The 12,216-nt window shown below is 53.9% G+C and overlaps 1 protein-coding gene across 5 annotated transcripts in view; it reads right to left on the reverse strand.

The window, feature by feature from the left end:
- Positions 1-12,216, reverse strand: part of BIRC6 (baculoviral IAP repeat containing 6) — a 1,045,545-nt gene that overhangs the window by 743,212 nt on the left and 290,117 nt on the right. For all 5 annotated transcript variants that reach the window (XM_029593898.1, XM_029593899.1, XM_029593901.1 and 2 more), the window contains exons 18-19: positions 542-703; positions 293-424 (exon numbers count right to left, since the gene is read on the reverse strand). In XM_029593898.1, coding sequence (XP_029449758.1) covers positions 293-424; positions 542-703 — 294 coding nt within the window. The remainder of the gene's footprint in view (positions 1-292; positions 425-541; positions 704-12,216) is intronic.

Genomic DNA, 12,216 nt, shown 5'->3' on the forward strand with positions numbered 1-12,216 from the left:
GATATTCCCAAATTTTAACATTAGATTAAAGGACAAGTTTGGTAAATACTTGTTGTACAACTGCAGAAGGAAAACAGTATTAAAGTGCTCACACTGTGCCATAAAGTACATTTTCCTTTCAGCTTGTCACTGAACACAAAATCTAGCAAGCTATACATGGGGTGCATCTCTATCACTCATACCAACACCTTCTATCCCCAAACACATTAAAAAGACCTTTTCACAATGGCTCTGTGTTATAACATGTAGTGGCACACAAAAAAATAGATCATTAACTCATAAGACAACTAACCTTATGCAGAGTGCCAAAAAACGCGAACATTTGTGAGCAATACTCCGTCCCGCCTCAAAGAAGCAAACGCGTATTATGTCAGAGAGGCATTTTCTTGTTTTAGTAAGCAAACTTTCCTTTCCTTCCCGCAAACTGTACAAAACAAATGAAGATTAGAACCATACTGCTCTTCAGAGGTGCCTAAATGTGATACATACAAGCCAGATTTAGAATGGTCAGAAAGTGTTCAATTAGGACTATCCTCCCTACCTGCCGGGTTCATTGGAATGTACTCCTGCCAGCCAACACAAAATATCCAATACCAGACTCTGAGCATGCTCCACTGCAAGGCCATCATCTGTGTTTTTGCAGAGCATATTAATCAGCTTCTCATGGAACTCTGAGAACTGCAGCATAGCATACCTCTGAAGCCTAGGAAGAGAGAACATGATCACAAGATTTAAAATGTAAGGCTTCTGGACAACCACTGTCCAATTCCTGTCTATATTGGAGAAATTACTTACCTGATAATTTCGTTTTCCTTAGTGTAGACAGATGGACTCAGGACCAATGGGTATTGTGCTCTCCTGATAGCAGATGGGAGACTGAGTCAGATTTCAAAGCTGACATCAGCCTACATATATCCGTGCAGCATGCTTAGCTCTTCAGAATTCTCCTCGAATAGCCAGTATGAATATATGTTGCTTGATACTTGATTACACTTAAGTATACTTGATTAACTTTGAACATGTTCAACTGATTATATATATAAAAACTTTTTGACACTGGAGACCGCCAGCGCGCTGAAACAAACGCCGACACCTAGGTAACTGCGGGTGTCTTAACATAAAGGGAGGCCGAGGCTTACCCGAACAGTCTCAAGATTGATATTTGAGGTTCTCTATTTCTGGGGCAGCCGTGGGAGGGATGCTGAGTCCATCTGTCTACACTAAGGAAAACGAAATTATTAGGTAAGCAATTTCTCCATTTCCTAGCATGTAGCCAGAAGGACTCAGGACCAGCGGGATGTACAAAAGCTACTCCCGGACAGGGCGGGAGGCTGCCCGTGGCCCACTTACGACTGCCCTTGCGAAGGCTGCGTCTTTTCGGGCCTCAACATCCAGGCAGTAGAACCTGGAGAAGGTGTGTAAGGAGGACCACATCGCCGCCCGACAGATCTCGGCGGGCGACAGCAGCTTGGTTTCTGCCCAAGTTACTGCCTGGACTCTAGTAGAATGAGCCTTAACCTGCAGTGGTAAGGGCTTTCCTGCCTCTATGTAGGCTGCCTTGATTACCTCCTTGATCCAGCAAGCAATGGTGTTACAGTTTTGGCTGCAGTGCAACCGCCTCACCACCAGGGGTCCCTCTAGTGCTGGCTCTCCTGACAGGCCCAGGCCATCTCCCCTGTCCACTCTATGTTCTGGGTTGGCCCTTATAACCCTGCCTGACAGTTCCCTCGGTGCTTCGGCATCGAGCTCACCTGGCCTTCGGGCCTTTCCTTGCCTTGCGCGGCCTTCGGGCCTTTCCTTGCCTTGCGCGGCCTTCGGGCCTTTCCTTGCCTTGCCTGGCCTTCGGGCCTTTCCTTGCCTTGCGCGGCCTTCTTCCTCGCTTTTCTTACCTGGCCTACGGGCCTTCTGACCTGCCTACTCTGCTTACGGTGTGTGGCCTACGGGCCTTCTGTGTATGTGTGGCCTACGGGCCTTCTGACCTGCCTGCTCTGCTTACGGTGTGTGGCCTACGGGCCTTCTGTGTATGTGTGGCCTACGGGCCTTCATACCTGCCTGCTCTGCTTACGGTGTGTGGCCTACGAGCCTTCTGTGTATGTGTGGCCTACGGGCCTTCTGACCTGCCTGCTCTGCTTACGGTGTGTGGCCTACGGGCCTTCTGACCTGCCTGCTCTGCTTACGGTGTGTGGCCTACGGGCCTTCTGTGTATGTGTGGCCTACGGGCCTTCTGTGTTTGTGTGGCCTACGGGCCTTCTGACCTGCCTGCTCTGCTTACAGTGTGTGGCCTACGGGCCTTCTGTGTATGTGTGGCCTACGGGCCTTCTGACCTGCCTGCTCTGCTTACGGTGTGTGGCCTACGGGCCTTCTGTGTATGTGTGGCCTACGGGCCTTCTGACCTGCCTGCTCTGCTTACGGTGTGTGGCCTACGAGCCTTCTGTGTATGTGTGGCCTACGGGCCTTCTGACCTGCCTGCTCTGCTTACAGTGTGTGGCCTACGGGCCTTCTGTGTGTGTGTGTGTGTGGCCTACGGGCCTTCTGACCTGCCTTGCCCTGACCCAGCCTGAACCCAGACACTGCTACTTGCCGCCTGCCCTGACTCAGCCTGAACCCAGACACTGCTACTTGCCGCCTGCCCTGACCCAGCCTGAACCCAGACACTGCTACTTGCCGCCTGCCCTGACCCAGCCTGAACCCAGACACTGCTACTTGCTGCCTGCCCTGACCCAGCCTGGAACCAGACACTGTTTCTAGCCATTCCTGTCTCTCTCCACCTGGAGCCACCCTGCTGGGTGGTGTTCACGACTCCTGACCGGAGCCCAAGCGTAACAGTATGCCGAAGCCATCAAATTTCCAGGTGAAGAGATAAGTCTTGGTACTACCGGTGAGCCAATTTTTTCTTTTTCCTTCTACTCACATTATGCCTCAGCCTCCAAGTTTTTATGTCTGTGCTTGTTGCCAGACTTTGAATTATCCCAGTTACAAGAACTGTCTTGCCTGTCAACTCTCAGACCAAGAACACTGGGTATGCAGTGGTTGTCATAAGAGGAACGTCTCAGTCTATCAGGAATGTTTAAATTGTTTAAATCCTAAACCAGGGTGGTGGAAATGCTCCTGTCTTCCGTGTCTGTTACCACCAGGCAAACCCTGCCCCCGTTGTTCTGCTTTAGGATCAGCTGTTCCATTAGAAAAAACAATCAGCTCTCCTAACCGGTATTCTGCTTCTGGCTCCACTAAAACAGACATTTTAGCTGGCAGTTTGTGGATAGAAAAACCCAGGAGTTACCTGGCCAAGAAGGTTTCTGTGACACCAGTGCTAGAGCCTCAGGAACAGGTTTCTCTCAAACGGAGAGAGTTGATTAACTCTAGCAGGGCTCTGCTTCCCACAGCTGCTGTTGAGACACTAACGAGCACATTCCCTAGACGTCCTAGAACTGCCTGTGCCTTCTCTAAACTGCTCCTCCAGAAACAAAATAAGGAGCCTCAGAATTTGGCTCGGGGTATCAAGCCCACAGCAGTGCAATCTGTGTCTTCTATATGCACTGCTTCTAACCTTGCTGCTCTGCCATCTGAGCCTGTTTCATCACCCCAAGAGGGGGCCAAGCCTGCTGCATCATCCCAAGAGGGGGCCGAGCCTGCTGCATCGCCCCAAGAGGGGGCCAAGCCTGCTACATCGCCCCAAGAGGGGGCCAAGCCTGCTGCATCGCCCCAAGAGGGGGCCAAGCCTGCTGCATCGCCCCAAGAGGGGGCCAAGCCTGCTGCATCGCCCCAAGAGGGATCCAAGCCTGCTGCATCGCCCCAAGAGGGGGCCAAGCCTGCTGCATCACCCCAAGAGGGGGCCAAGCCTGCTGCATCACCCCAAGAGGGGGCCAAGCCTGCTGCATCACCCCAAGAGGGGGCCAAGCCTGCTGCATCACCCCGAGGAGGATCCAAGCCTGCTGCATCACCCCAAGAGGGGGCCAAGCCTGCTGCATCACCCCAAGAGGGGGCCAAGCCTGCTGCATCACCCCAAGAGGGGTCCGAGCCTGCTGCATCACCCCAAGAGGGGTCCGAGCCTGCTGCATCGCCCCAAGAGGGGGCCAAGCCTGCTGCATCGCCCCAAGAGGGGTCCGAACCTGCTACAACGCCCCGAGAGGTGTCTGAGCCTGCTTCATCGCCCCGAGAAGGGTCCGAGCCTGCTTCATTGCCCCGAGAGGGGTCCGAACCTGCTACAACGCCCGGAGAGGTGTTCGAGCCTGCTTCATCGCCCCGAGAGGGGTCCGAACCTGCTACAATGCCCGGAGAGGTGTTCGAGCCTGCTTCATCGCCCCGAGAGGGGTCCGAACCTGCTACAGCGCCCGGAGAGGTGTTCGAGCCTGCTTCATCGCCCCGAGAGGGGTCCGAACCTGCTACAACGCCCGGAGAGGTGTTCGAGCCTGCTTCATCGCCCCGAGAGGGGTCCGAACCTGCTACAACGCCCGGAGAGGTGTTCGAGCCTGCTTCATCGCCCCGAGAAGGGTCTGAGCCTGCTTCATTGCCCCGAGAGGGGTCCGAACCTGCTACAACGCCCGGAGAGGTGTTCGAGCCTGCTTCATCGCCCCGAGAGGGGTCCGAACCTGCTACAACGCCCGGAGAGGTGTTCGAGCCTGCTTCATCGCCCCGAGAGGGGTCCGAACCGGCTACAATGCCCGGAGAGGTGTTCGAGCCTGCTTCATCGCCCCGAGAGGGGTCCGAACCTGCTACAACGCCCGGAGAGGTGTTCGAGCCTGCTTCATCGCCCCGAGAGGGGTCCGAACCTGCTACAACGCCCGGAGAGGTGTTCGAGCCTGCTTCATCGCCCCGAGAAGGGTCTGAGCCTGCTTCATCGCCCCGAGAGGGGTCCGAACCTGCTACAACGTCCGGAGAGGTGTTCGAGCCTGCTTCATCGCCCCGAGAGGGGTCCGAACCTGCTACAACGCCCGGAGAGGTGTTCGAGCCTGCTTCATCGCCCCGAGAGGGGTCCGAACCTGCTACAACGCCCGGAGAGGTGTTCGAGCCTGCTTCATCGCCCCGAGAGGGGTCCGAACCTGCTACAATGCCCGGAGAGGTGTTCCAGCCTGCTGTTTCATCCCGAGAGGGGCCCGAGCCTGCTGCACTACCCCGAGACGAGCCTGCTAAACCGGTCCTGCTGCCACCCCCGGAGGGGCTCAAACCGGTACCACTAACAGACTTTCTGACTCAGCCATCTGAGCCTGTTGAATTGCTCCAGCTGTTGCTGCCCTCGGAGGGGTCTGATTTCATTTTTGAGTACCCCCTGCTAAGATGGGACCCAGGAGGAGGGGGAGGCCTTGCGGAGGGGGTACTGTTACAGTTTTGGCTGCAGTGCAACCGCCTCACCACCAGGGGTCCCTCTAGTGCTGGCTCTCCTGACAGGCCCAGGCCATCTCCCCTGTCCACTCTATGTTCTGGGTTGGCCCTTATAACCCTGCCTGACAGTTCCCTCGGTGCTTCGGCATCGAGCTCACCTGGGCTCCCTGCTCTAGCCTTGCGCGGCCTTCGGGCCTTTCCTTGCCTTGCCCTGCGCGGCCTTCGGGCCTTTCCTTGCCTTGCCCTGCGCGGCCTTCGGGCCTTTCCTTGCCTTGCCCTGCGCGGCCTTCGGGCCTTTCCTTGCCTTGCCCTGCGCGGCCTTCGGGCCTTTCCTTGCCTTGCCCTGCGCGGCCTTCGGGCCTTCTTCCTCGCTTTTCTTACCTGGCCTACGGGCCTTCTGACCTGCCTGCTCTGCTTACGGTGTGTGGCCTACGGGCCTTCTGTGTATGTGTGGCCTACGGGCCTTCTGACCTGCCTGCTCTGCTTACGGTGTGTGGCCTACGGGCCTTCTGTGTATGTGTGGCCTACGGGCCTTCTGACCTGCCTGCTCTCCTTACAGTGTGTGGCCTACGGGCCTTCTGTGTATGTGTGGCCTACGGGCCTTCTGACCTGCCTGCTCTGCTTACGGTGTGTGGCCTACGAGCCTTCTGTGTATGTGTGGCCTACGGGCCTTCTGACCTGCCTGCTCTGCTTACGGTGTGTGGCCTACGGGCCTTCTGTGTATGTGTGGCCTACGGGCCTTCTGACCTGCCTGCTCTGCTTACGGTGTGTGGCCTACGGGCCTTCTGTGTGTGGCCTACGGGCCTTCTGACCTGCCTGCTCTGCTTACGGTGTGTGGCCTACGGGCCTTCTGTGTATGTGTGGCCTACGGGCCTTCTGACCTGCCTGCTCTGCTTACGGTGTGTGGCCTACGGGCCTTCTGTGTATGTGTGGCCTACGAGCCTTCTGACCTGCCTGCTCTGCTTACGGTGTGTGGCCTACGGGCCTTCTGTGTGTGTGTGTGTGGCCTACGGGCCTTCTGACCTGCCTTGCCCTGACCCAGCCTGAACCCAGACACTGCTACTTGCCGCCTGCCCTGACCCAGCCTGAACCCAGACACTGCTACTTGCCGCCTGCCCTGACCCAGCCTGAACCCAGACACTGCTACTTGCTGCCTGCCCTGACCCAGCCTGGAACCAGACACTGTTTCTAGCCATTCCTGTCTCTCTCCACCTGGAGCCACCCTGCTGGGTGGTGTTCACGACTCCTGACCGGAGCCCAAGCGTAACAAATGGTCGCCCGCGAGGCCGCTTCTCCTTGATTCTTTCCGCTGTGGAGAACGAACAAGCGATCCATTTCACGCACCGGTTCTGATCTTTCCATGTATCGCACCAGGAATCTGCCGATATTTAGATGGCGAAGAAGGCATGAATCTTTCGAGTCTCTATGTTCACCCGGAGATGGCAGGGAGATGGCTTGGTTCAAATGAAACTCGGAAACCACTTTCGGTAGGATGGAGAGGACGGTGAGCAGCTATATGGTTCGAGGAGTGAACCTAAGGATCGGTTCCCGACAGGATAGTGCCTGTAGTTCGGAGATACGATGAGCTGAACATATTGCCACCAGGAATACCGTCTTCAATATTAAGAGGCGTAGGTGACAGACTGAAGGAAGGTCTGAAGGAAGCTCCCGCTAGGAAGTCTAATACCAGATTGAGGTTCCATAGGGGCACCGGCCACTTTAGGGGTGGCCGAATTTGCTTAACCCCTTTTAGGAAGCGGGTCAAATCTGGATGAGCTGATAAATGGATTCCGTTCACTTTGGCTCTGAAGCAGGAGAGGGCTGCCACTTGAACCTTGAGGGAGTTGAGTGACAACCCCTTCTTCATACAGTCCTGTAGGAACTCCAGAATCATGGGGATCTTGGCTGTCCGCGGGAGTATCCCGCGGTCCTCACACCAGGCTTCAAATATTCTCCAGATCCGTATGTATGCCAGAGATGTTGAGAACTTTTACACGCGGAGCAGGGTGTCAATCACAGCCTTCGAGCAACCGCACTTCTTCAGGTGAGTCCTCTCTCAAGGGCCAGACCATAAAAGAGAATTGAGATGGATCTTCGTGAAGAATCTGGCCCTGCTGGAGAAGGTCCCTGTGTGGAGGTAGGCACAGAGGGCTCCCCGCAAAGAGTCTTTGCATGTCTGTGTACCATGGGTGTCTTGGCCAATCCGGGTCAACTAGTAGAACTAGTCTCCTGTGGTGTTCTGTCTTCCGAATGTCTTTGCCCAGTAGTGGCCATGGGGGGAAGGCATACAGTAAGTCTTCCTCTGGCCAGGTCTGAACGAGAGTGTGGCTCTCGTCTGCGGCTGAAGAACCTGGGGACTTGGGCGCTGACAGAGGTGGTCAGTAGGTCCATGGCTGGGAGGCCCCAGTGATTTACTATCATTTGAAAGGCTGTGGTCAACAGCATCCATTCCCCCACGTCCAGGCTCTCTCTGCTGAGGAAGTCTGCTGAGACATTGTCTTTTCCTGCGATGTGGGAGGCAGAGATCCCTTGTAGGTTTATCTCCGCCCTTGGCATGACAGGGTCTATCTCCAGAGATACCTGCTGGCTCCTGGTTCCTCCATGGCAGTTGATGTAGGCAACCGTTGTAGTGTTGTCCGACATTGCTCGAATCGCTTTGACTCGAAGTCGGTGGCTGAATCGCAGGCACACTATAGTCTGACTGCTTGAGCTTCCAGGCAGTTTATGTTCCATCCCGCCTCTTCCTTGCTCCATTGTCCCTGGGCTGTCAGTTCCTGACAGTGGGTTCCCCACCCTCGTAGGCTTGCATCCGTGGTGAGCATGATCCAGTTCGGTGGGGATAGGCTTACTCCTCTGCTTAGGTGGTCTCCCTGTAGCCACCACTGAAGCTGAGAACGTACCTCTGCTGGTAGTTGAAGGCGAATTGAGTAGTCCTGGGACAGTGGGTTCCAGTGTGACAGTAAGGAGCGCTGGAGTGGTCGCATGTGAGCCCTTGCCCACGGAACGACCTCCAGGGTTGATGCCATGAGCCCGAGGACTTGAAGATAGTCCCATACCTTGGGACATGCATTGGTCATCAATCATCGTAATTGTTCCATCAGCTTCCTTCTCCTCGGGGGAGGGAGGAAGACTTTGTTCTGTTTGGTGTCGAAACAGGCCCCCAGGTAATCTAGAAACTGAGAGGGCTGCAGACTGCTCTTGATCGTGTTCACGCCCCAACCGAGATCTTGCAGTAGGTTCTTGACTCTGCTGTTCACCTGCTGGCTCTCTTCCAAAGACTTTGCCCTGATCAGCCAGTCGTCCAAGTAAGGGTGTACCAAGATCCCTTCCTTCCTCAGTGTTGCCGCCACGACCACCATAATTTTGGAGAATGTTCTGGGGGCGGTTCCTAGGCCGAAGGGTAGCACTCTGAACTGGTAATGGTGACCCAATATCGCAAAGCATAGAAAACGCTGGTGATCTTGATGGTCTGGAATGTGAAGGTAGGCTTCGGAGAGGTCCAGGAAGGTTAGGAACTCTCCTGGTTGGACTGCTATTATCATGGAGCGAAGAGGCTCCATGTGGAAGTGTAGTATCCGCAGAAGACAGTTGACGTTCTTGAGATCCAAGATGGGTCGGAATGACCCTTCTTTCTTGGGAACGATAAAATAGATGGAATAGCGCCCCGTATTCTGTTGGGGCGTAGGAACCTGAATTATTGCCTTCAGACTGAGTAGTCTTGTCAGAGTGGCTTCCACTGCCAGTCTCTTGGTGTGGGAGTGGCAGGGTGACATCATAATTTTGTCCCGAGGGATGCTGCGGAACTCCAGAGAGTAACCTTCTCGAATTATGTTTAGTACCCATTTGTCAGATGTGATCTCGACTCATCGTTGATAGAAGAGGGAAAGTCGACCCCCTATTTCCTCTTCCTGTTGATGGGTCGGCCCATTCTCATTGGGGAGCATGGCTGGGGCCTGCCCCCAGGCCTGTTCTTCTCCGAAAGGGCTGCGACCTTCCGGAGGGACGAGGTGCCTGGAACTGTGAGTTCCTGTAGGGTCTAAAGCGTTGCGAGCCTCTGCCCCTGGTTCTTCTGGGGCAGGGGCGCTGGGATCTTTTACCCCTGTCTTCTGGTAGCCTTGGTACTGAAGATTCGCCCCACTTGCTGGCTAACTTTTCTAATTCGCTTCCAAATAAGAGAGATCCTTTAAAGGGCATTCTTGTGAGATTCGCTTTAGAGGTCACGTCAGCAGACCAATTCCGCAGCCATAGTTGTCTTCTGGCTGCCACTACCGAGGCTACTCCTCTGGCTGAGGTACGCACCAGATCTGAGCAAGCAGGAACCTGCCACCAGTGCACAGCAGGAAGCAAACTGCAGTGTCATTGCTGTTGCGTCGAAGGCCTGCATAAGAATGGATTCGAATTGTCTATCCTGAGTATCCTTCAATGCAGCCCCTCCCTCAACTGGAATGGTTGTTCGCTTTGAGACGGCACAGACCATGGCATCCACTTTCGGAAAACGCAGGCGTTCCTTGGTCGCTGGTTCCCGAGGGAACAAGGTTTCCAAGGCCCGACCTCCTTTAAAGCTGGCCTCTGGGGCATCCCACTCCAGGTCAATCAGTTCCTGGATGGCTTCCATCACTGGGAAGTATCATGAAGCTTTACGAAGGGACACCAAGATGGAGTTCTTCTTTGGTTCCACCATAGGGTCCGTGCCTGGGATCTCCAGTCTTCAGAGTCTGGGAAAGAAGGGCTGGTAATTCATCCCTGTGGAAGAAGCATGGTTCTGTATGGTTCCAGGCCTGGAGGGATTTCTCCTTCTTCCAGAGAGCCACCATCATCATCTGAGGTATCCTGGTCCCCGTCCAGGAAATTCTTGGTTAGGCGAGGCATGTCTCAAGGCATCCGAACAGGGCCGAGAGGATCCTGTGCTGCCGGCAGGCGTTGAACCCGAGTCGCAGCTGGGGCTGATTGTGACTGAACGAAGGCTTGCAAGCCCCTGAAATATTCTAGCCAGGAGAAGGTCCATGGGTCCATGTTAACACCAGGGGGAGTCGTAATAAGGTCCCCTGAGGTGCCCTCTTGTGGAGATACCATTTCCGAGTTGCATAGATCCGGGGTGCTATCGTATCTAGTAGTTCTGGACCCATCCTCCGACAGTGAGGGACCAGGCTTTGGTCCCCCTGGGCTTCTTCGCAATGACGACACAGGCAGGACTCCAGTTCAGGCTGCGTAGCTCTGAATTGGCAGGCTGTGCAAAGAGAGTGCCTTCTTGGATGCAGGTGCCATTGTCTCTATGTCTAGGCACACAGGTAATGTGCTTCAATGTGCGCATAGTTATGTGTGTGAGCACAATGCACGCATGTAGCTGTAAGCGCGGCTGTGTGTGTAGTTATGCGCGCGGTGTGCGCTGAGCTGTGCATGCATCTATATTGGATGCACACAAGTTGGGCACCTCAGCTGTCCGGCCTGCCTCACGCGTAGCGCCAGTCGAGAAGGAAAGATGGTGCCGACAGGGCCCCCGAGGGTCTCCACCTGTCTGGACCTCTGCACCGGATCGGGGCTTAGCCCAACCAAAGCTGCTCGCAGGAAGAAAAAACGGAATCGGTACGACAATCCTAGCCCCGGAGACCTGAATTTAAAGTTTTCTGCTTACCGATCATGTGCCAGGACGGTCCCCAGCTGCAGGGGGGGGGGGGGGGGGGGCCTTTACCTTCACCGCCACGCTCGGTTGTGCACCCGCTGTCTTTCAGCCACTCTGGGAGCTAAGTCCACGCTGGGAACTGGCTACAGGACCAAGGCACACCTCTGAAGGATATCGAAAATCACCTCAGGAATTCTCAACTGGGGGAGGGACCCTTAGGTATCACCGCAGTAGAGTAGGGCTCGATCTTCTTTAAGGTAAAAATGTTTCTTCTTTGTTGTAATTCTTAACACTATTGTAGTGTGTGGATAGTGGCCACATCTGCTAGGAGACTAAGAAATACTGAAGAGCTGAGCTCACTGCAGGGGTATATCTAAGTGACATCAGCTTTGAAATCTGACTCCGTCTCCCATCTGCTAGCAGAAGAGCACATAACCCACTGGTCGTGAGTCCATCTGGCTACACGCTAGGAAATCTATTATTATAGTTCCCCAATATTCATGAATAGAGAATTTACTCCAGGTTGCTCCAAAGCAGCAGCTACCAAGTGGGTAGGAAAAGGCTGTAGCAGACTGGAACATTTATGGACTAGAAACAAGATAAAAAGCTTCCAGGAACTTCAAGAGTTATTCCACTTTGACAACTCAGATTACTACTTGTATATACAATTGGTTCACTTTATGCCTCAAACGAGAGTTAGAGAGGGGTTATTAATGGGAAAATCCCTGTTTGAAGGGCTATGTGCTAAACCCCACTTAATAAAGAGAGGCATATCTAGAATTTGTCGCATGCTGAACAAAGATGGATCCTCCATTCCCTCACATATCATAAGCTGGGAAAAAGATTTAGGACAAGTGTTGGAGGAAAAACACTGGGACCTGTGCTTTATGTCCATCAGAAAGAGCTCAATCTCAGCCAATATCATAGAAAATGGGTACAAATTACTCTACCGTTGGTATCTTACTCCTGCAGGACTACAGAAATATTATCCCAACTTGAGTGGGAAGTGTTGGCAGGGATGTGGCAACATGGGTCACTTATTTCATATATGGTGGGAATGTCCTGTTATAGTTGCATTCTGGGATAAAATACTTGAGACCCTATTTGAGATAGTGGGGGCCCGAATTCTAAAGGACTCAAGGTTAATATTAAGCATACCAGTAGAAGAACTCTCCTCAGAAATATATTTGTTGAGTCTACAAATCATTATAGCTGCTTGTATAGAGATAGCACGTCACTGGAATAATAAGGTGGCTCCCACTATCAATTGAGTGACT

The sequence above is a fragment of the Rhinatrema bivittatum genome, chromosome 3, assembly GCF_901001135.1.
Source record: "Rhinatrema bivittatum chromosome 3, aRhiBiv1.1, whole genome shotgun sequence".
Lineage (NCBI taxonomy): Eukaryota > Metazoa > Chordata > Amphibia > Gymnophiona > Rhinatrematidae > Rhinatrema > Rhinatrema bivittatum.